Below are 25,480 nucleotides of genomic sequence, written 5' to 3'. Positions count from 1 at the left end.
ATCTGGCTAAACTATATGTAAGCGATTACAGCAACCTTTCAGATCCTAAGAAAAAATGCAACACAATTGGTTAATTTTTTTCCACTTCGAGGAATGAACTGATCAGAGCTTCAGTGAATATACTGAAGAGCAGCTTGATGAAAAGCTAATACCTGTAGCTTCATCTGCCTGCTGACTTTGATGCAGAGTAGATTCTATTTATTAGACAGATCTACGGTTTCTGGTAATATCCCTTTGCCCAGAGACTGGAGGGGTTGGGAAAAGGGGTTTCCATTTTCAAAGAAGCGCTACATTTTGACACACAGTCAGGCCTGATGTTTTGATTACAGATGAGGATTTTGATCACTGCCATTTTTAAGTGAGCATGTGGGTGAGGAACAAATATACAAGGAATGTAAGTATTTTCTGAGAAAGGAAACAGTTGGACAAGGACAGAACAAGAACATCTTAAATCTGCCAAACTCAAAGACGAGAGGCAGACTCCTATAGCATGGTGCCGTTATAGACAATGGGCACAGATTGAAGGCGTATTGATGAAGGTTTTGTTCCAGCATTATGCCGTTGGGAAGGGGAAGAGAGAGAGCTCTTGTGCTTGAGTCCTGCTTGCTGGTTTCTTACAAACATATGGGACTAGATGGTACATTGGCTTGATCCAACAGGCTGTTCTTATGTTTGCTGTGGTCTTTTCAGTGCTAGGTGAAGACATTTTTAAATCACCCAGGCCTTTGAAACATGTGTTGTAAAACAAACACTAGGCCTTTATTGTTTATAGTAGGTGTTAAATAAACCTTTAGATTCCTGCTCTTTTAGTGGAGTTTTAAGCTGAGCTATAGTTTTATTTGGTCTCTGTCGGCAAAAGTTATATAATATTTTGAATTTGTTGTTGCTTTAATTAATGCATTTTGTATTTTTTTTAAAAAAATGTATGAGAGCTTTATATTTTATTTTGTAAGGGCATTTTATTGATGAGAAACCATGTACATTTCATTATCAACATCATTTCTAACAATGTATGCATACTAACAAACAAAATAAAACTGGCTTACTATTAAACGCTGGCCACTTAGCAGATCCCAAAGCCATTTTAAGTCATGGGTCTTGAAGACAACAAGAACTGCAGTTGTGTTGGGGTCATAATGAATTGGATCTGAAAAACTGGACTCTGGATAAAAGAGCCGGAATGTTGTCTTTCGTCCAACATCTTCTTCATAGCCTACAACGGGTCCATTATTCATTCTGTTGAAGAACATTAAAAAAAGAATTGGTTATACAAAACTAAATCCCATTTTTCTGCAATACAGCTTCATGCCTACACAGATGCCCAGTTCCCATTTAACACCAAGCCAAACCATGGCTTAATAAGAATGGGGAAGCATGCAAGTTGTAGCCCAGGTGCTCCAGCCCTGTTCCTGCTTCTGCCATGCTACCTGCCACTAAGACACATATCCCCATCCCCACACAAAACAGATCACACATCCACATACAGTCATACTGACGCTTCAGGTTGTGTGTTTTCGGGTTGCGCACCGCGCCAAACCTGGAAGTATCAGAACGGGTTACTTCCGGGTTTCGGCGCTCGTGCATGCGCAGAAGCACTAAATTGCGCTTTGTGCATGCGCAGAAGCACCAAATTGCAACCCGCCGTGCGCAGACGGGTTGCGAAAGTGCCTCCCGCACAGATCACGTTCACAACCCGAGCGTCCACTGTACCTAAAACAGGCAAAACTAGGATGGAAAAAAATGGTCAAATCACCATAGGCCGCCATCCCCCAAACTTATCAGGCAGGGCCCTTTCCAAAGAATTTTAGAGGGAGACCAGAAGACAAAGCATTGGCCTCCAGCTGCCCATTCCTCTTCTGTCCCTATGGAGAACATTTCTGGGCACACCTGGGTACAGTGGCATTCTAGGGAAAGGAAGGGAAGAGGGCAGGGTGGATGGAAACCTCCACTTCTCTTTCTAGGCTAGCACTGATGAAAATAAAGCCACTTCTTTTACTATAAACCCCCACCACCACCCAACCCAATTTTTTAAAAAAATGGGTTGGGGCTGCCACAGTGTTAACAGGAGCAACGTTGGGCAATGTAACAATACTCCTGTCTATATAAGGAAGTTAAAGAAGAAGAGATCTATAAAGAAGAGACGGTTTAGTGAAATCACTCATAGCTTCTCTAGACTTTTCATTGCCAATATTCAAATCAGTCTTGAGCAAACAATTCTATTGCTGAACAAACAGTTCAGGAGTAAGGTGTACATTATCTTTAATGAGAAGCAAGTTATTGAGGAAGCTCACTGGGTTCTGAGAGATTACAAAGCCCGGGCTGGCTGCTGCTGGTGGAACAGAGAAACCAGCTGTCCAGGAATAATTAACCCTTCAACACCTTCGCATACGCTGTATTTCTCTTCTTGTCCCTACGCTTCCTTCCTATTCCACAACTGCCAGCACCACCACCATTAGAAGATAACACAATAGTAAAGGTATATCTTGCGGTTGGTTGCCAGTCACACAATTTTCTGGATGTATCTATTTGCAAAACTTCAAATATTGCCTCCCACCCCACCCCACCCAAAAAGTTGAAAATTATAGGATTTGTAACAAAAGAGAAGCTGGCTATTTTTTTAAATACTAGCACCCAAGACTGATAACAGTGGCCATTAATTCAAAAGGAAAAAGTCATGGTAGCCACTATTTTGCAGATGAACAAAAGATTCATATAGGGAAAATGATGCTGAACAAGAGAAATACTTACTAAAACTTATTAATTAATGCAAAAAATCCATTTACCTGATTACCACATCATAAGAATCAATTGTCTCCCCCAGACTCTTGTTTCGAAGCACCCCTCCATTGCCAACAACAACACATTTTTTACAGGATGGGCTGCTGGAACAAAGAGATTGTGATCAATCAAAGTTTTGTGGAGAAGATGCTTTTCTAGGGGAGGGTTAATTTACCCCACCTCACAACATAATTAGCACAAACATTTAAACCCTGAGACAAATTGACTATGAAAGTAGATAGCCAACCACTTGAGGAAAAAAGAATAGGGAATATAACCAAATGATTGGAAGAATTAAGTAGAAGGGGGGGATTTTAGGACCGGCCAGCCCTCCTGGTAGTTTTCTGCTCCTGACTGCAGCTTCTGAAGCTTCTTTTCAGGTTTTCCTCTTTTAAAAAAAGTAAGAGAATCCAGGTCTTGTATTGCTCTTGGACTCACAGTAGGGTCCTGTCCAGATGCTGTGGACTACGATTCTCATCATCCCTGGTCATTGGCTGTGCTTGCTGGGGCTAATGGGAGCACCACAAAGCTCTTCTTCCACTATGTGTGCTTAACTTTTTCATAAACCTGCAGTGAAGCCCCTTCTCCCGCAGGGCCATACAAGTGGTTAATAGATTCTTTTTCTGAAGGACTTCAATTGCCATTCCAGCCACCTACCTAGACAGCACCAGGCAGTGGGAACGTCCTGTCCTTGAGGTCCTTCTAGCCTCACAAGCCTCTGCTTATGAAACAGGCTGGACATTCTCAAAGGAGGCATTAATTGCTTATCATTCTCTTCCTTTCTTCCCTCCCACCCAAGAGCCTGAACAAGAATGCACAATGTGTACAATAAATTCATGAATATATCTTAGCTTGGCACTTTGCTTGCTGACATAAATGCATATAATGTAACAAGCTTATTTGTTATCTGTGAGTGGGGCATGGCACTCATGAGCCAGATTAGGAAGCAGCAAACAACACTGGTTCATGTAACATTCTGGTGTGGAAAAAGCAGACAAAGGCAACTGCTGTGTGACAAGCTCCCCGAAACCAAATATCAGTGCTAAGCACACAGCAACCAATCTACAATAAAACAACACAATACCCTCCCACCTTCCTCTCCATTCCCCAGCAACAGTAAGTCTATTCTGTGGTGTTGTTTGCACTGCACAACCCTTCACCTTTATCCAAACCAACCTCTTCACCCCCCAGGAGAAATCAGAAATGTTCTTTCGAACTCTGGCATTGTTTTAAACTTAACATACTTTTCTCCCTTCTTTTCATCCTTTTAGAATGAGGGTGATCCAAATGTTGGGAGTTGAAGCTAAATGTTGGGAGATCTGGGACAGACAAAAAGAAGTACTTCTTCACAAAGCACAATGGAATTCGCTACCACAATATGAGAGGTGAGAGACTCTGTGTTGACCAACATGTAATGGCTTTTTCCACCTGCATTGCCTCACCCTCCAGCCCTAAGAGAGCCGCTTCCAGAGAACTGGGAGGGGAGAAAGACTCTGTTTGCCATCAGGTGTTTGGTTTCCCCTGTGCTGCCCTAAGGAATCTTCAGAAGGGAGTTGCTGTCACAGGCATGAATTGAATAGAGTGAAAGATTAGGAGTCATGGGAGTCTGTGTGTATGATCCTAACAGTGCAGTATCACAGGCAACACGAATGGACCAAGATAACTCAGTTGGTAGAGCATGAGGCTCTTAATGACAGGGTTGTGGGTTTGAACCCCATGTTGGGAAAACAACATTCTCTTTCCACAGGCTTCTGGCTAGCTACTGTGAGGACAGAATCCTGGATTAGATGGGCCTTTGGTCTGGTATAGCAGGGCTCTTCTTATGTTCTTAGTTCTACCTTATCCATACAGTGGTACCTCAGGTTAAGTACTTAATTCGTTCCGGAGGTCCGATCTTAACCTGAAACTGTTCTTAACCTGAAGCACCACTTTAGCTAATGGGGCCTCCTGCTGCCACCGTGCTGCCGGAGCCCAATTTCTATTCTCATCCTGAAGCAAAGTTCTTAACCTGAAGCACTATTTCTGGGATAGCAGAGTCTGTAACCTGAAGCGTATGTAACCTGAAGCATATGTAACCTGAGGTACCACTGTATTTAAAAATTAAGCCACCCTCAAATATGAAGTTATGGTGTAGAAATCACATGGATCCAGGACATTAAAATGGGACCAGCTGGTGAAGGGCAGGTAATTGAATGTATATTTTCAGGACCCATTCTATTTTTCACAAGACCCTTTTTTGGTATCTTTTTCTAATTACATGTTTTTAAACTGGATTTTTTTTTAATTTTCTCTTTTAAATGATTGTAACCTGCCCTGTGACCTTAGGCTAAAGAGTAGATAATAAATTAAAATCATCATCATAATTAAAATGGCCAACAACATTTTTAAAATGAATGAAAGAATGAATGAATATTGATGTCAACAATTGAAGAACTGCCCAGATTTTTTTTTCTTTAAATGAACAATCAAAAGGGCAAATCCTTTTGAGTTCCAATTTGTATTTAGTACTCAACTGAGCTATGCAGTGAGCAATTCCATCTTGTGTGTCCTGGGCGGCTGGGTTTGTTTGTTTTTTTACATGGGCCTTAATCTCAGCTAAAATGGTAGCAATTATATCAATTCAAAGACTGTATTTTTCATCAACAGTTGGCAATAACACAAAAAGAACCTCACCTATCATCTTCAGTGAATACTCTGCAGTTTTGTAGTCTTGAAAGTGCCATATGAAAATACCTTTCTGTAATACAAATTATTTTAGAAAAATCATTAATTAAGAATCAGCACTTTATTGTACCAACAAAATTAAACGTAATTGTGTTATGTGCATTTTTAAATAAAATATTAAATTGTCAGAGGTCAGTGTGAGTTTGTTAAATAAGTTTATGGCCTTTTAATCTCATGAACTCTGTTGGAGCAGAGACTTAAAACCCCGGTGTCAATAGTCATACAAAGATTATGAAGAATACAAGTTTCTTATGCTTATCTCTATTCCATGTTAATTGATGGAAATATATGGAAGCAGCCTATAATTCCCTGCTCCCAACCAAGCTGCCAGAATGTTTCTGTGATATGCATCCTCACAATTAAATTGGGCCCATTCTGCACATTCCATATCCCTGCAGGCACCACCTGCAATTCAAATGTTTAAAATGAAATATTGCATGGACCTTCCAAAACATTCAATTTCTCCTCTCCACCCCAATTATAAGCAGGTAAAGAAGGGTGCTTGCAATACCATGTTTGAAGTGGAATGAGGAGGGGGAAGCAGGAAATCTCATTCTACATTTTCCATATCTGCTTGGTGGTGTCCCATACTGCCTTTAAACAGCAACACCTCAGAAAAAAACTTTACACCCATTAATAAATAATGAAAGGTTCACTTTCATCATTTAATCTTGCATAACCTTATATTTAATGCAGCACATATCAATGGCTTACCCGCTCCTTTTATTCCATAAGGTAGTTCGATCCTGTGACTTCCATGGTCCCCAGACACTTTTACAAAATCGTTAATGCACAGAAAAGGATAGAATTTTTCCCCCCTAGAGGAAAAAAGAGGGGGGAAATATTAAAATGTTAGTTCATTTGTTTTATAAAATGCCACGTTTTGGTGCCAAAATAGAAACCATCCCAAGACTGCTTACCAACATTTCAGACAAGAACAGACAATAATTTTAATGCATTATAAATAACCCCAAAACAACCAGCACATACAACACGTCAATAAAAAAATGAATGAAACAAGTAAATTTGCAAGGTCTACGTAATAGTAGAGGGAAAGTCATGTGTACTTATTTAGGGAGAGATTTCCAGAAATGTGGGGCAACCAGAAGAAAGGCCCTGTCTTTGATGTCCGCTTCAGTGATGAGCTTTGATGACTGTTGTTGTTGTTGTTGTTGTTGTTGTTGTTATACAGAAAGCAGGGCCTCTGAGCCTGGTTGTAGGATCTCGGAAGATTCATATGAGTGCAGACCTGGTCCCCAATCTTTCAGTGTTTTAAAGGTCAAAACAAGCACTTTAAACTGAGCCTGGAAACAAAGAGGCAGCCACTGTAGACAGCACAGTGTTGCTTGGTTCCCACAAGTACAGTCAAACCTCGGTTGTCGAACGTAATCCATTCTGGAAGCTCATTCAACTTCCGAAATGTTCGACAACTGAGGCACGGTTTCCGATTGGTCCCAGGAATGTCCTGCACCCAAGCGGAAACCGTGTTGGATGTTCGGCTTCTGAAAAACGTTCAAAAACTGGAGTATTTAGTTTGGGTTTTCGGCATTTGGGAGCCAAAACGTGCCAAAACGGAGGCGTTCGGGATCCGAGGTTTGACTGTATCTTAAAAGTTGTATTCTGTGCAGGCTAAAGTTTCTGAACTGTCTTTAAAGGCAGTCCTACATATTGCATAATTTCCTCTGCATGCAACCAGAGCATGTGTAGCTGAAGCAAGATCTGTTTCTCCCGAAAGAGCTGTGGCTAGTGAACTAGCATAAACCGAGGCACTCCTAGCTTACTAGGTCACCAGTGTCTCCAGATTGCACATAATCCAAGAGAACCCCAAGCTGTGCACCTGGCTCTTTTAGATGGAATGCAACTTCATCCAAAACTCATACAGCAGTCTGTTCAACACTCAGAACTCCCATCTTTTCTAAATTAAACTTCATTGATTTGCTCTCACCTATCCAAAATCTCCCAGTAGTGATGTATGGAAGTCAGATCTGGACCATAAAGAAGGCTGATCGCCGAAGAATTGATGCTTTTGAATTATGGTGCTGGAGGAGACTCTTGAGAGTCCCATGGACTGCAAGAGGATCAAACCTATCCATTCTGAAGGAAATCAGCCCTGAGTGCTCACTGGAAGAACAGATCCTGAAGCTGAGGCTCCAATACTTTGGCCACCTCATGAGAAGAGAAGACTCCCTGGAAAAGACCCTGATGTTGGGAAAGATGGAGGGCACAAGGAGAAGGGGACGACAGAGGACGAGATGGTTGGATAGTGTTCTCAGAGCTACCAGCATGAGTTTGACCAAACTGTGGGAGGCAGTGGAAGACAGGAGTGCCTGGCGTGCTCTGGTCCATGGGATCACGAAGAGTCGGACACGACTAAACAACTAAACAACAACATCCAAAATCTCCCTTCAGACATACATTCAAAGGTTTTCATCACCTCTCTAAGACTAAGTGCTCAGAAAACATATGTTATGGATGCCCAATAAGCCTGACTATTCCATAGTAGATGCCTTTTCTGGAAGCAATGATCACTGAAATGAGAGCAAAACTTCCACTAGATTTCCAGAAGTGACTTTTATATCCTATGAAAGACTGAATAAAATGCAGTATTTAATAGATCAGGAAAACAGGAAGATGGATTAAAGTGCCTAAAAAACTCCTTTTAGGAGGAAGTGTGTCATTTGTGAAGGCTGTTAAAGCAGAACAGAAAACGGAAGTGAAACATTTTCATATGTACATTCTGGCAAGTGTAGCTTTTATAGACAAAACCCAGCTGGCGTCTGGCATAGAGGCTCGATGCCTGATACACATTGCTTGGTACTTATCCTCATGTTTTTGTGGCTCTAGTGCTGCACTGGTGAAAAAGAGGTCCCTGCTCTTATTGTACATAAATCTGCACTTAGGGTGGTCTGTGCCCACACTTGACTTGTATAAAGTAGTTTGATTATACTGCACTGATACAACATACTTGGTGTTGAACTGCATTGGTTTTTCAAGTCATAGCCATATTTGGTATGAACTGCAGTTCCCAAACCACCTTCAAAGGTAGCCCAGGTTAACACCTTGCAGTAGTTTAAGCTGGAGAATAACAGGGTGTGAATAACTGAGGCCAGACAGTCGTACAGAAAGTGCAGCAGCCTAAATTGGTAAATGGTGCACTATGTCACAAAGGCAGCCTGAAACTCCAGTGAGTAGGCTGCTGTTGCTTACTGGAGGGAGAGGAGCGAGGCAGTAGGGAGGCTGGTGCAGTGCAAACATGCTGGTAGAATCAATCTGGTGTTCCTGCTGGTAATTTGCACCACAAATACCTCCCTGTTACCTTGCCCCTCCTGATCAACAGCAGCAACCCACCTGATGAGAAGTTAGTGTAGTGGCTCCATCCCACCTGGTGAGCTGCTTCTGCTACAAACTTGATCTTTTGCGGTTCAGGTGGGAAGCCTGTGGATCAGGAGCTGCATGCAAACCACAACCTTATTGAACATGGCCCTTAGTACCTTCTGAAGCTGCCCCACTCTTCTATCCCATCAGAGTTCCATCCTTCTTGTTCTGGCCTTGCTTATTTTCCTTGGCTTTTTGCCTTCATTCTGTGTAGTTAGTGCAGAACAACTAGAAGGACCAGTATTTTTTTGGGGGGGGGGGGTAACATGAACTGGTGTGGGTGTTGTTATTTTGTTACTTTTTTCCTGACTGCATCGCTTAGGGTAAATGTCTGATAAGCGAGGTATGTGAGCACACATGCTAAGTCAGAAAATAATTGTCTTCACTTGCTTTCCAAAAAACTGTATTGATCTGTAATGCTTAAAAAAACCCCTCATCAGTATACTTATTTGAGAGTAACCCCATCAAATCCAATAGGGTTTACTCTTCCCACCGTGGATCAAATCGATGCTTCCAGGTGTCATAAGAAACTGCAGAGATAGTGTAGGATAGTGCGCACCCCAGAAATGATCCTTTTCAGCTTCTGCCTTCTGGAAGAAGGTACAGGGTTATAAAGACTAGGACTAGCCACCTGAGAAACAGTTTCTATCCAAATGCGATTTTGGTTTTAAATGCGGTGTAAGGAGTCTCTATGGTAGTATATTGTATTTAAAAATGGGGCTAACCAGTTTTTAGGGGGCTAACCAAGTTGAGATAGCTGGGATAGCAGGCTTGTTGGTTTTTGAATGTCTTACGTAGATTTTTCAATTTCATTGTTCTGTATTGGACAATGACAATAAAGATTATCTTATCGTATCGTATTAAGAATAGAATCTGCATAGGACTGCGAATTCTAACCTTTGGTAGCCACGGTGAAAACTGGTCTTTATTTGTAAATCCAAAATATATTTGTGTCTAGCTCCACCCACCACCAACATGTGGACATCAACAGATTACCATCAAGGGAATGCAACTAGCAACAGAAAAGAAGTCGCCCACCCTTGCTTTTGGAAGAGGGGACTGCAAGCCCATTCAGCACATGGTGACCATTAGTAATCTGGGTTGATGACCCCTTTCCCCCTTTCCCCTTACTTTATTAAAGATGAAACGCCAGGTTTGTAAGGGCAACCTATTATTTGTCCTTTTCTGTCTCCTCCATCTGTAGGGGGCAACCTAGAACAACAACAACAAATTCACCATATTAAAATAGACAGACTGATAGGAGGTAGTGAACATCTGAAGCAAAATTTTATATATATATATATATATATATATATATATATATATATGCAGGTTTTGGTGTCCTCGGGTGTCTTCCCGTGTAAAAGTTGGGGTGTCTAGGCGACGTTTCGACGAGGTCTCACTCGTCATCTTCAGGCTGGTGCTTTCGGCTTCTTGTTACTGGAACAAGAAGCCGAAAGCACCAGCCTGAAGATGACGAGTGAGACCTCGTCGAAACGTCGCCTAGACACCCCAACTTTTACACGGGAAGACACCCGAGGACACCAAAACCTGCATTCCTGTACCCGTGAAAATCTACGAAAGCATATATATATATATATATATATATATATATATATACACACACACACACACACACACACACACTCCATTTTATTTACAAACAATCCGTAAAACCTGCCGCAGCCTTCAATCTCAAATTAAGTCTTTCTAGGTTGCACTGTTTTCAGTGCACAAGAGTCATATGCCTTAAACTACACAACACGTGATGCTGAATTGCATATGCTTCTTCCCTGGTTTATGTGCTACTTATTCTGCAAGTTCAATGACTGATAAAAAGCACCCAAAAGAAAACTTTAAAAGAGCTGAATGCAGAAAGCTTTGAAACATGACATGCCCCACCCACACTGCCATACGACACAAGCTAAATTGAAAAGGACACTGCCGATATTACAGTGCGGTTATATAAATCTATGGTGCAACTACATTTGGAATAGTTTTAAGAAGGAAGGTTGCAGCATTCGGGGCTTTTTAATTCAGAGAAAAGATAAGTAAGCAGGTTAACAATGGGTGCTAAGTCTGGGCTTTTCTCGTGGTTTATGTCTATGGATCATGGCGTCAGTGCAACTGGCATACGTTTCAGATAAAATATACCATTCATGAACTATCTATGACCCTGATACAAGCTCCTGTCTTAAATTCAATCCAGAAGGTACAGCAACCATCCTGACCCTTAAGAGGTACATACTAATCAGCATACTAATCTTACACAGTTGAATTACCACCCTCCTGTAAATAGGAACCAGACTTCACAGAGATAATGAAATCCTCTTTCAATAATAAATTTATGATTTAGGAACTGTATAACCATATTGTCTTCCTGTACTGAAGACTTCAGAAAAGTGTAAAAATTAAAGCATCATGGTGTTCCAGTTTGGGTATTAAAAATCACTTAAAACTGTGAAATCCTCAATCATCCTTAGTCAAAATAAGGTAGTGCTACCTTTTCAGATTAAGTCCCTCTCAGGCCAGGGATGGGAGAGGGGTCAGAGACACTTGCCTATAATGTCATAAGTAATTGTGCAGTCATTTGGTTTTTCCTCAGACACGTTTGCTAACTAACCTACTAACATGTTTTCCAGTTCCTGAATAAGACATGCAATTGCAGAGCTACAACCAAACAATTCTGGGGCAGATCTGCAGTGACAAATTAACAGGTAGTTTGTCTAAGTCTAAGAAGATGTTGTAATTACCAATAGTCATTTGTCCGTCGCAGGTTTCGGTGTAGTATAACATACATCACTCCCGCACCCAAGAGAATCGCACATATGATCCGTTTCATGACTGTCAAATCTGAAACAAAAGTTCAAAAGAGAATTGTTAGTGTTATTTCTATTTGGGAGAAAGAAAGAAAGAAAGAAAGAAAGAAAGAAAGAAAGAAAGAAAGAAAGAAAATAATCTGTCACCTGTCATTTATCAGTTTCACAGGTTTTCTTTAAGTGTATGGACTACTCACTCGAATTCCAGCTGAAGTACAAAGGGGTTCATTGACATGCTTGCCTATTAATATGATATGAAGGCAGCTGTGTTTGCTCAATAGGTTTTAAGGTGTTTAAATAAACCAGTCATGAAACAAATCTTGCATAAGCTTTGCTCTGAGCCTGGAAAAATGGTAGATCTTTCACAAGTGTTTGACCAGCTATCAAAGCTAAGTTCTGTAATAATATCCCCCGTGATCCTGGTTAAGGGATCCTATATTTGTTCCTATATATCTGTTCCTATATTTGTTCTCTGTCTTTCTTTTCAGCTCGTTTCCTTTCTGCTTTATGTAAAACACCTCCTCTGTAGCAAATATTGCGGCTTCCTGAAAACAGCTCAGCGCATTCTCTCTAATATACTATTTCCTAAACATGACTTTCTGTACTGAGCATCTTGGTCAACCTGCTTCAGCAAAATGGAAAACCCCTGTAAACCCCCCAACAAGCATAGACTTTAGATTTACGCAAGAGAGCACTCTATTAAATGGAGAACCAAGGCTGATTTAAATGCTCAAGAGCACAGATGGCCAGGGAGCAGTGGAGGGGAAGGGACTCTAGCATTTCTTTCCTCAATGGGGCCAAGATGACATGAGTTGTGCTAACTCCATAAAACCTACTACCTCAATCTGGTGCCTTCTCAACTACTATTCCCATCTCCTGTTAGAAGTGAAACAGAGAAGGCCATACATATTGGATCTGGGCAGATCAGCCAGGAAGGAGAAGGCAGTGGGGAGGGAAACTGCCCTTTTGTAGGACTTGTCTGGTCAACCAAAAGGTGACTCTAACTCAAGCAGTAGTGTAACAGCAAGTCCTTGGGGGAGGAAAGAAGGGATGTTCTTTTTCCCTACTGCCTGTTTTCCTTTGGGTTTCAAAGGAGAGATTCAGAAGCACCCCTCATACTGAGCCAGGGGCCATAGTGCTGAACACGATGCCCACATAGCAGGGGTTAAGATGGCAGCCTAAATGACCCAACACATTTTGTCCAATTCCACATCCAGATGGAGGGTCTTTAGTTGCACCATATCCGTGTTGCTGAGATGCCCTGGCTAAGGACATCTGTGTGCCACCCATTTCTTGTTCCTCCCAACTGACTGCTTTCAATGAGGGGGCTGGCACCGTGTTGCTTTTATTGTTATTATGTTATAGCTTTTATATATTTTTATATATATACATATAGTTTTAATTTAATTTTAATTTTTTTAAAAAAAAAATCTTTTAGCTGTTCTTATTTTTATTTGTAAGCTGCCTTGAGTCACTTTCACGGAAGAAGGTGGGATATAAATAAATACATCATAATAATCCCTGGCAACTGACAACAACTGGGGCTGATGGTAAGTTGTAACTTTGGGGAGGGGAAAACAGCTGGGGGCACCAAGTTGGGAAAAGTTGCCCTAAAGCATTCATCAAATGAACTCAAATGGCTCAACATTCTGCCTTAAAAGCATGCAACTATGTTTCAGACCCACTTGAACACTTGTTTCATTTTTAGATGAAATGCTAATTTTGCATACCTCTCTAGTGAATTTAGGTGGGCAGATTCTCTATTAATTACAACTTTTAAAAACCCCAGCAACAACAATCTAACACGTTACAGCTCTAATTGTTAAAACACTTTGCATTTTTGAGCACGTCTGAGCATCCAGTGTATTTGTATAACCTAACAAATCCATCCCAGAAACAAACAAGAATTTATTGGACAGCAGATACCCACACCCAGCTGTTTCAGTTCATGACACACACGGAAAGGAAGGGCTCTAAATTTTATGGATTGTCAACCTGGGCAGAGTTGTGTCTGCTCTAGCTAGAAAAAAACTATTTATTCTTGGCAAACATATAAAATGATGTGAATTGATTCTAATCTGCAAAGGCTTGAGCAAAGGCTTCACTTCCTGAATTCCTCTCTATGATCACTACTTACTGAACTTGGTAGGCCTGCTGTATCGCCCACAGTGTACAAGACAATCACAATTCTATACAAAAAAAGGAACAAAAATGCCATGGTGCCCGAAAGACCACCAAATGATTTGCAGCATAAGCTTTGGTGGGGAGCAAACCCTCATCAGATGCATGACATGTTATCCACAGCTAATGCCATGGACGTGTCTGGAACCCAATTCCCAAGGAGTACTGGCTGGCATCTGACTTTAATATCTGTCACTGCCTGGTATATCTCAAGGAGGTTTAACAAACTGAAGGACATTGTCCTCTTTCTATGCTCCTCCCGATGGAAACATGCAAATGGGGACAGAAATACCCTGCTTTAAGTTGTTTACATTCTGTCTTCTCTTGTATAGTGGTACCTTGGGTTACATACGCTTTAGGTTACATACGCTTCAGGTTACAGACTCCACTAACCCAGAAATAGTACCTCGGGTTAAGAACTTTGCTTCGGGATGAGAACAGAAATCTTGCTCCAGTGGCGCAGCGGCAGCAGGAGGCCCCATTAACTAAAGTGGTGCTTCAGGTTAAGAACAGACCTCCGAAACAAATTAAGTACTTAACCGGGGGTACCACTGTATATTATTAACTACAAAGCTTGATGACTAAGCTCTTTAGCTACGAAACGTCTGATTACCCGAATGACGTCTGAGCACTGAACCACTGGTATATCGCAAGTGGACTCTTTATTATTGCATTTTTTTTACTTTTTTACTTTTGCTATCTTTATGGACATTTATTTTACTTTTGCTATCTTTATGGACATTTGAAGTTTGTATTGCTGCATTTTTGCAGCTCTGTTGTTTTAATATGGTTTTGAAATACTGTTAAAATGATAAACTACCTTGAGCTCCTTGCAGGAACAGCAAGGCATACATGTAATAACATCAACAGATTTGACAGCAAAAGGAAAAAGTGAGTGAGAAGGATAGCAAGCACTGAACCAGCTACTACATCTCTGAATGGGATCAGGTTGCTTTCCTGGTTGTCATGTTCTTCCTGAGAGGCAGTGGGAGCTTCTCAGTGGCTCATACTTCCCTGACTGCCTTCAGCTCTGCAGTCCCAGGACTGTTACTGATTCCTATTACTGCTAACATTATTGATGGATACTGTTGTTGTTTTAAACACTGCCCTGGGAGTGGTAACACTTAAAGGTGGAGCATAAGTTTCAAAATAAATCAACACATAAAAATATTTTAATGTGCCACAAGAAGCTTTCTACTTTTAACAGCAACCCCTCTGGAGTCACTCAGTACAGACACAAGCTGTTTGAAAAAGGGATTTCAGGCAGCCCTGTGCTTTGAAGTCCCAGAAATTGGGGCTTCAAAGTATAGCTTCACCTGATGTCGTAGTGCAGGTCGTCAGCCCCACCCACTTGTCAAATTTGTTCCACCAGGAGTGAGGAGATAAGAATATGACCTGCTGGCCAGAAAATATTACCTACCCTTTCCTTAAGGGAAGACAGAGTGAGACCCTGGAACCAAGAAGAGAAAGATGGGCATATTTGCCTTTTAAAAATCTGGATTTCCTGTCACAGGGCCATGTGCCTCTGCAGGCTAGGCCTACCCTCATGACTGGCATGCTATCCTCACCCAACCAACCACACATTTGACAACTGTGGCCAATGATCTCCCTAAGTATGGATGAGCCTCTTACTGTTGCCAAACATACAGCTGGTGGGCACTGGTTGCAACTACACGTACAGCAGGGGAAGTCTATGAAGCCCAACTAGCTCCTCACGGATGCTTGCAACACATTAAATTGTGCATCTAAACTCCCCTACTGTGTATTCCTTCAAGCAAATCTGATCCTAGCTGCCATTCTTCAAATGGCTTGCAGCCACTGCTCCTATTTTAAAGTGCCAGAGGATCAGTTTTCTTCCTTGTGCCAACATAAATACTACATTCATAGGTTTTTGCAAAGTTACTTATTTTCATAGCACTGAACTTTTTGCTTTCTCAGGGTATCTTAAGCTATCCTGATAGCAGTAAGCCAGAAAGCAAAAATCAACAATGGGTTTTTTTTGTTTTTTGCAGGAACAAGAATATCTGGTATATTTTGCTAATTAAGATGCTCTGGTCTGAGTGAATCAGCATCTCTTTCAAAAGATATTCGTAATGCATTTTCAGCTGACTGGCAATATGCCTTAGCTGGAAAGATTGTGGTAGTTGTGCAGAATCAATGTTACTTGTTTATATGAAATTATGTGCCCATAAGTAATCCATTAAAAAAAGAGAGAGAGAAACTTCCAGTATTTTTGAACACTATACTAGTGAATTTATTTGTGAGCCAAGATGTACTTGGGGATATGCTTGGGGGGCAGTGTTAGAAACAGAGATATGAAGGCTAGGAGCTAAATGGCACCTTAAACCTAGGTTATGGGCGCAACAACAGAATGTCTAGGCATACTTTTTAAATAACAACAATACAAAGCTGAAAATAAATGAACTGCAGCTGAAATCTTATATTCATTTTTACATGGTCTAGTCCTCTTCTGAAGACTGCAAAAAACAAAGCCATGCTTCCTCTTCCCACCCCTCTAATATTCTTAAGACGGTCTCTTCTCCAGTCTTCAGAAAGCGGCTGCAAGTGGGGAGGCAGAAAAAGGTCCTCCTTTCCTTCCACTCTGCAGTTTTAATCTGAAATCTTAGGTGCAGCACTGAGCCGAATGCTGCTTGAGGGTAACTGATGTTAGTGTTTACGCCAAACTTTTAATACAGATTTAGCGTGGATGTCAAGACTTGAGAATCAATAACGTATGTTCTTAGTTGTACCGTAACAGTTTCCAGAACTGCTATTATAGATCTCTTTTTCTGCCTTAATTGCTTTGTCTATTTTGAATCACCTTGAGATACAGGCCAAGTTTTACTGCTTGAAAATGTCTTGTTAGGGCAGGTATTTCAAGATCTCCTTTGCTTCTTTTCCAATATAGGTTTTCACTGGTGATTCTCTGTGGTTTTATTTGATCAGATGCATTTTATTTTTAAAAACTGGTCAACTTTTTAATTTAAAACTTTCAACTTCCAATGCATTCTAAGGTTTTGAGGGAAAACAATTTCTGTATTCACCAGGCCTACAAAAGTTCATAACCATCAACCTCTGCTACCTTCCTTCTAAATTATATTTGTAAAGCCTCTTGTTTTGCAGCAGGATGCTATGACTCCTGCTCACATAACTGCTTTTTTGTCTCTTGTTTTTGCCTGTACACATTTGTACAGCATCCTTTTTGAGCTTGGGAGTGGGGAGGAGAGAACCAAGCAGAGTATTCTAAATGTGGATGCACCATGACCTTCATAAGAAGCAACCCACTTGAACTTTGCAAGAGCTTTGGTCTCTATTAGACTCCTCCCACTTGCTCTTAGCACCCAGATAAAAGAGAGCCACTAAGAAAGAGGAATCTGTGGGTGAACATTTCAAACAGCAAAGCACTTTTTTCTGGCAGAACTCCCGTGCATTTAACAGTTGCCTGGCAGGTAGTCATTTAGCAGCTTGAAACGTTTTCCTACATGGTGAAGTGGTGTGGAAGGCTTCCCTTTCCTGAGCATGCCTGCCGTCCAAGTAGCTCTTAAATTACAGAGAATCCTTGCCAGAATGGAGGCTACCAACAGCATTGGGCCCTCCTTATCTGCAGGTGAAGGAAATAGAACGATCAATATAAGAACAAGCAAACAAAGGAAGTGTGGGAGGATTGTGGGCAATATATCTTATTCTTCTCTGGCGGTCCCTCGTAGATGAGTAAGAAGCAGCAGTATGTAATGTTGCTATTGTCTCTTCCTCTGCCAATAAGAAAAAGGGTTTGGAGAGGACCTCATATCAGGTGGAGTCCACATAAATGCGGTATCTACTTCTGTTGGGAAGCCTTTGAGTCATATCTGGCTCAGTAAGAGGCACTCCTTTAGTTTCCAACCAAAGGAGAGAGAAATTTGACAAAGTGGCAACAAAATTTGGGAACCAGGGCACTTAAGAACCCAACCAAAAGCCCACTTAGTCCAGCATCCTCTTGTCACAGTGGCTAGGCAGAGGCCTCCAAGAAGCCAGAAAGTGGGACACAGGTGCAACAACATTTTAGAGGGCTAGGAAAAAGAGGGGCTAACCAGGGGCATAAGCAGTTGTGGGAGAGAGAGGCAGAGCACAGTGTTAAGTCCTTCTTCAGGTAAACATGCCTCGATCAGAGAAAGAGGGCTGTGTGTGTGTGTGTGTGTGTGTGTGTGTGTGTGTGTGTAGTTGTAGCTTGAAGGTAGAAAGATGTAGCACCAAGTCATTATTCCAGAGGAGGAGTCCTAGAAACAACAGGCAGCCAAGGATAATGAATAAATAAGGTCAACCTGGACACAGGACTCAATGTATCATTAGAAAGCAGAAAGCACACCAGAGTTTTATATTTTGATAGAAGTTACAGAAATGATTTCCACAGAGACTGTACACAAAAGAGGTTGCTTCTGCAGCTACATGCCCGATTAATTTTTCCCCCCTGTGCTGGAGGGGGTGCTTTTTGTTGGGATTCCAGTGAGGGAGAGAACTAAGCCTCACCACCTTGTATACTCTGGTCCCTGTAAAAATTTTTTTACTTGCCTATTACTATTACTTTCAAAGCCCTAAACGGCTTCCTAACAATTCACTTGGTGAAGACCTTGAGAAGCTAAGGTTAGTAGAAATGGAGAAGTTCAACTTCTGCAACATCCGTTGTCATGGGCACTCCAAAAGTACATATCAGTGCTGTATGTTTAGGAACTTCCTCAAACTAAGTTTGTATTGATATATGAGGAAATCCCAACGAAAGAACAGTGGCAAGAAAAAGTGATGAGTTATGCAGAGTTGGCTAAACTGACATATAAATTGTGGGATAAGAACAACTGTGGCTTTAAGGAAGAATGGGAGCTTTTTACAAATTATTTAAAAAGGCAACAAAATGAACTGGACTCCTTGGCAGGTTTTGAATAAACATACAAAAAATTATTGGTTGATAATATGTTAGATAGATAATGTAAGGATATGTAAAATTTTATAACATGCAGAGAATAATATGTGCTGAGAAATCAGAGAGAGGAGCTGAGGAAAGTCTTTGGTGAGGGAGGGGAGGGAGAGATGGAACGGGGGGAAATAATGTATGTGATTATATGGTTTGATAATTTGTTATGTTGAAATTGCTAATAATTTTTTTTTTAAAAAAGAGGGGGCTTGTATTGATATAAAGTCTCACAGAACAGCTTGCATTTGAGAAACGAATTCATGCTGAGTGATTGAGTCTAGGGAGTGATGGACCACTTAGCTTAGGTCTGAACTATGCACATGGAGCAGAACCACATCAATAAGCAGCTATAGTCAAAATCAGGCATCCCCAGACTCGACCCTTCAGTTGTTTTGGGGCTACAGTTGCCATCATCCCTGACCACTGGTCTTGTTAGCTAGGGGTGGGGAGTTGTAGTCCCAAAACAGCTGGGGGGCCAAGTTTGGGGTTGCCTGGTGAAAATGGTTTGTCTTAGCCAGCCATGTGAACTGAGCCAGAGTGGCTGATCCACATTAAACATCAAAGCTTAACCCATCTCATCCACAAGCAGGTACCACCATGGACTATCTATCCTCTTTTTCCATGACCTGTTCTCTTTTTTCATGGGCAGAGTCATCATAGCAATTCATGGTTAAAAGTAAAACTCAGCAAACATGTCCTCTTTTTTGCTCTTCAAAATATGGCAACCCTATGGGACCTTCAGGGAAATAAATTATTTTGCAAAATAAAACACTCCCCCCTCACCAGATGAGTGTGCCAGCATAGATGAGAGAAAGTTTTATGTTTTGTTTGGGAAGGTAAAGCATTCATTAATTCTCATACCCAACACACACTAATTTATATTATATCTCCCCCAGCTACACATCCATCCATATTCACTCCCCCCCCCCCACATACCTCTGTCCTGAAATTATTGTAGCAGTGGGTGGGTGGGTGTGATTTTCAGAGAGCCTGTTACTAGAGTTAACATTCCCTCCAAAGATACAAACTACGCCAAGATTCTTCCCATGCAAAAATTCATATTGGGGGGAAAACATTCACAGGGACCATTTTTTCCAAGCCTAATTGTGAAGTGAAAGGGCAAGAGAGAGTCATAGCACACAGGGAGAAGAGGGTTAATCCTTCCCTCTCCAGTTGAAACTCCTCCCTCCAAAATGTCCTCTGTGAAGCAATTAAATTTGAAAGCATCCTTCCATTAGTTCAAGTGGAAGCGTATTTTCAAGTCTCATTGCTGCACAGGGGAAGAGATGAGGAAAAGCAGGTTGTGGGCCACATAGGGAGACTAGTGGTTTCCCAAATAGCTTGATGCTAGAAATGTACACAATTATGCCTGGCATGGAGAAAGAAAGAATTCCCTCTCGTTCGTGATACTAAAACTCAGGTTCCTCCAATGAGGAAATTGCTTAGCAGCAATGGAGGTGGGTCCCTTGCGGTTGCAGTGTACAAGTGCTGCCCCTTGCAGAACTCAGTGGGGAAGAGGAGAGGGGCTAAACTAGAACAAGTTCTCCCCTTCTCCAATTGGCCCTGGCTCCACCTACTATTGGTCTGACTGCCTTCCACCCCAATGGGCACCAACCACCGTGGAGTAGCAGCAGATTCAGAAATGACTACTTATTCATGCAAGGCGTGTTTAATTTATGGAACTCACTGCTGCGAGCTGCTGACTATGGCAATTATGTTGTTGTTGTTGTTTAGTCGTGTCCGACTCTTCGTGGACCCCATGGACCAGAGCACGCCAGGCATTCCTGTCTTCCACTGCCTCCCGCAGTTTGGTCAAACTCATGCTGGTAGCTTCAAGAACACTGTCCAACCATCTCATCCTCTGTCATCCCCTTCTCCTTCTGCCCTCCATCTTTTCCAGCATCAGGGTCTTTTCCAGGGAGTCTTCTCTTCTCATGAGGTGGCCAAAGAATTGGAGTCTCAGCTTCAGGATCTGTCCTTCCAGTGAGCACTCAGGGCTGATTTCCTTAAGAATGGATACGTTTGATCTTCTTGCAGTCCATGGGACTCTCAAGAGTCTCCTCCAGCGCCATAATTCAAAAGCATCAGTTCTTCGGCGATCAGCCTTCTTTATGGTCCAGCTCTCACTTCCATACATCACTACTGGGGAAACCATAGCTTTTACTATACGGACCTTTGTTGGCAAGGTGATGTCTCTGCTTTCTGCTTTTTTTCTGGCAATTATGTTAGATGTCTTTAAAAGTGGACTGGACAGATCCATGGAGAAGATGTGCCTACCAGTAATGACAACTGTGTGGAACCTCAAGAACCTCAGCTGCTGGGGAGCACAGAAGGTCTGCTGCCCTCTTTTCTGGCTTCCAGAAATCTAGTTAGCCACTGAGGGTATTTTGGCCTGATCCAGCAGGACACTAGTTTAAGATATAAATGCATTTTGCTGCACAAGCCATATGACTGGTTTCTGGGCAACTGCTATAAATTAAGCAGTTGCCTGCTTGCGGAGAGGGCTTCATGGTTATGGATTCCATGTGCTTAACATAGCTGGGGCTCACTGTGTCCAAAAACCCCTATGAGAGATAAAACATCTAGATACAGAATACCTCTCTCCCATTCACATACTTTTAGCCTGTGGGCCATCAATTGCTCTAGCCTGATTTACAAGCCACAGAAGTCAAAGGCAGGAATAATACTATTAGAGGTATGGATTACCTTGTTTGAACAGAAACGGCAATGTAATGGAAAATGCATTAAACATACAATTATATGAGATAATGGGTATTTTTATTTTTTTTAGAAGTTCACGGATAGGTCAAGGAAGGAAACATTCCTTATATCTTGTAGCAGGAGTAGCATGGACATTCATTAGTTAGTGCTTACGAGGAAAGAGGCAAATTATGTTGACAGTAGGGAGTGTCTTGTTTCTGAAGAGCTTCAGTATGAAAGAAAACATGCTGCTGAGCACTTGACCAAAAAAATAAAAATAAAAAAGCCAAGCAAGCAGAATGCTAGACAGCCAATTAAACTTCTTTTTCCCAGAAAGCTACTCACTTCTAAAACAATCAATCAGCAAGAAGCTGTTCCAATTTACAAGCACTGCCCAAGCTGACTGGATCTGTAGATCCCTGGGATACAGATAATGAAAGCACATCCCCCCCCCTCCATTTTTTCCCATAGCAACTTTGTTACTTACAGAGCAATCCTAAATCCGGCAGAATGATGGCCAAGGGGCTGTTATGAGATCTATGAGTGCTGCTCTGCCACTGGACAGGGAGACCAGATCTCTGCTATGTTAGGGAAAACAGGGTGGGTGGCATCCAGCTAAACAGCTTTGCTAGTGCAAGCACTTTGGGCTGCGTATGGTATTTCCTCTCCCTCTCTTCTGTTTGTGTGCCCCCCTAATTCTGTTTCAAATGGTTAGGGGGGGATCCAGACCGTATTTAATAGGCACAAAACTTCAGGGTATATGAATCTGAATGGTTCTCCTCCACAACATGGATCACTGCTCCCAATTAAGTCAGGCTCAACACCCACCTTCCATTCCATTACAAACTGCAGGCTTGGGTTTCTCAACAGGCCCTGCAATATATATTTTCTCTTTTTCCATAACCTTTGGATTTCAATTTTTGTTTTTGCTTACTGGATAAGTTCAACTCTGCTCACTACTCTGATCTTTTAGGCAGTCCCAATAAAGGCATCATCTACTATTGCTCTGATATGTGTTTTCCCTAATGAGCCAGTGTGATTTTTCTGCTCCTAACAGTATTAACTGTATCATGATATATTATTATTATTATTAATTATTATTATTATTATTAGGGTCTTTCAGCCCATCCTAACACCATTCAGATGCTGCTGAGCTAGGGTTAGTGGGATTTGTTGTTCAGGAACATCTGGTGAGCCAAAGGTTCCCCATTCCTGCTCTAGTCTTCCCTTCCCTTTTCTTCTCTATCCTTTTATTTCCTGACAGCAGAATACCTCATTTTCTAAAAATATATTTACAGGAAAGGAAGAATGACCCAGAGATACTATATACTGGATTGCTTTTTATATAGATTGAAAAGGGTTGCATGGGAGAAGTAATGTGAGCATTCCAATTGTAAGCTAAAATCAAAGCACTAAAAGGCCAAGCTGCAGTTACAATTCATGCACCCAGTCTATAAAGGCAGGTTTCAAGGAGACTTTTGCAACAGCAGTCTGATTTTCAGAACCACTTCACTTGTTACAAAATACCTTTGAATCTGTGTAGGAAACAATGTGCAACTCATGTGTAGATAATCATGTGCAATGGTCACACATGTTGCTTTTCTTAAGAACACAGGGATCTTCCCGATATGAAGTCAGACCACTGAGTCCACTTAGCCCAGTATTAACCTTGTTTGCACATAACACTATGCCAAAGTTAACATTAACCTCAGTTAAAACTGAGGCATCAAGTAGATGGTCACTTAAACTGTGGCTTATTACATGCCCTAAAGGAGACACAAGCCAAGAAGAACCGTTCTTCACTCACAGCGCTAATGCTTTGGGGCAATGACAGCTCATTAACCATAGTTAAGAACCCACAGTCGAAGTTCACAAATAATGCTAAGCTATGGTGGATGTTAACTAATGTTTTGTGAGCCAGCCATAACATTTGGTTAATGAGTGAGCTTTGGTCATAGTTAATAAACCATAGTTAAGCTGCCTGGCCTGGGTTCACATCATTTAAAAACCACATATTAATAAACCTCGGCTCAGCATTATGTGTGAACAAAACAATTCTCTATGTAGACCGGCAATAGCTCGCCAGGGTTTCAGAGATGCTAGGGGTTCAACCTGGAATCTTCTTCATGTAAGGCAGACACTCTACCACTGAGCTGTGGCCCAAGCTATGGTCCAAAAATGTTTTCCTCACTTTTTGTGCACAAACCAGAAAACTATTATTCCACTTTCGCTGCAAAAGTCACTGGACACTTACAGCGAAGCAGTCCTTGCACTTGAACAGACGGACAGCAGACATGATAAAAATTCTTTTCTGAAAAGAAACACTGGGGAAAATCTGCAATTCATAATTCTGATTTTTGCTCTTTCCAAAATTCCCTGCATTGGTCTGAAAGGGCACGTGTCTGTGGTCAAAAGCATATCTTATCAGAGGCTTATTTGTCCCTGCATGCTTCATTACATTCTCACAAAAGACCAACTTGCAAACTGCAGGCAGTTTCAAAGAAACATGTTTCAAAAGGAAACTTGCAGCAGGCTTGTATGAATCTTTTGTTTCCTGTGCCAAGATAACCTTTCCCCACAGCTTCCTATCTTTACAACAACTCTTCCTGCCCCCAGGCTCCCCATCTCAGGCTTTGTATCCTGGGACAAGAGGAACTGTTGCCTGCTTGGATGAGAAAGGTTCCTTTGCCTTTCCAAGAATGAAGGCCACCTGTTTCTGGAAAAATGACAGGTTCCCCTTTTGGACCTCATTCTTGCACACTATCCTTAGAATCATAGAATTGTAGTGTGGGAAGGGACCCTGAGGACCATCTACTCCATGGGTAGGCAAACTAAGGCCTGGGGGCCAGATTCAGCCCAATCGCCCTCTAAATCCAGCCCACGGACAGTCCAGGAATCAGCGTGTTTTTACATGAGTAGAATGTGTGCTTTTATTTAAAATGCATCTCTGGGTTATTTGTGGGGCATAGGAATTCGTTCATTATTATTTTTTCAAAATATAGTCTGGCCCCCCACAAGGTCTGAGGGACAGTGCACTGGCCACATGCTGAAAAGGTTTGCTGACCCCTGATCTAGTCCAATCCCCCGTAATGCAGGAAAATGCAGCTGTGGGGCTCAAACCTGTAACCTTCGTGTTATCAGCACCATGCTCTAACCAACTGAGCCATGCAATCCTTGCTCCAAAAGTACAATAATGGGGGCAGTTCTTTCCTAGGAACTCACTTAACAGCACTACTGCACTACAGAATCCATCTATGTGAACTAGTTTTTGGCATGTATTGATTCTGTAATATTGAAGCCTATTCCCGAGGCATATTTTCTTGATCTGCTACTGCATGTAGAAAACGACTAACATATCACTTTGAAGTTCTGAGAAATCTAAAGTGCATGAGAACTAGTTTGGGTGTGATGGAAAGAAAAAGAAGCAAAAAACCACAGACTGGTGGCATCTAAAAATGTAAGTACATTTGTTTCTCAGTTGGTAAGAAATGTATTATTATTATTATTATTATTATTATTATTATACACTAGTGCTATGAGATTTCTGTCAATCAGGTTTATGTTTTTGGGTTTTTTTTAAGGCACCATCATCTCGTTTTCAACTGGGAAATTGTGGAGGTTATGTAAAATTTGCATAACAGTTATGAAAGAAGGGATAATCTTTAAAGCGTATGGAAAAATGGACAGTGTCACTTGCTTTGGCGTTCACACAAAGGAAGAGTAAAAGGAGATGGCATAATTGTAACATGAGAATCTCCTGAAAAGTAAAGCTGATTAACATGAAGCAATCAAATACATTTCCACGAGTATAAAAGAAACTATGGCAATCCTATATCCAGTGGCCTGGTAGCAAATCACATTGAACTAAACGACCCTTCCTTCTGAGCAAACATGGGTAGGATTGCACTGTAAATGACAGTCAGCCATGCTACATTGACAACTATTTAAAGAACAAATA

General features: G+C 41.5%; 1 protein-coding gene across 4 annotated transcripts in view; it reads right to left on the bottom strand.

The window, feature by feature from the left end:
- Positions 1-25,480, bottom strand: part of ST3GAL6 (ST3 beta-galactoside alpha-2,3-sialyltransferase 6) — a 45,466-nt gene that overhangs the window by 5,488 nt on the left and 14,498 nt on the right. For 2 of the 4 annotated variants that reach the window (XM_081859808.1, XM_081859807.1), the window contains exons 2-7: positions 11,631-11,730; positions 10,009-10,089; positions 6,217-6,320; positions 5,452-5,515; positions 2,784-2,882; positions 1,047-1,236 (exon numbers count right to left, since the gene is read on the bottom strand). In XM_081859808.1, coding sequence (XP_081715934.1) covers positions 1,047-1,236; positions 2,784-2,882; positions 5,452-5,515; positions 6,217-6,320; positions 10,009-10,089; positions 11,631-11,719 — 627 coding nt within the window. In that variant the 5' untranslated portion in view covers positions 11,720-11,730. The remainder of the gene's footprint in view (positions 1-1,046; positions 1,237-2,783; positions 2,883-5,451; positions 5,516-6,216; positions 6,321-10,008; positions 10,090-11,630; positions 11,731-25,480) is intronic. The other 2 variants (XM_081859809.1, XM_081859810.1) reach the window with 2 other exon arrangements.

Source organism: Podarcis erhardii (genome assembly GCF_964252035.2).
Source record: "Podarcis erhardii genome assembly, chromosome: 4".
NCBI lineage: Eukaryota > Metazoa > Chordata > Lepidosauria > Squamata > Lacertidae > Podarcis > Podarcis erhardii.
This window is presented reverse-complemented; position numbering and strand designations above follow the sequence as displayed.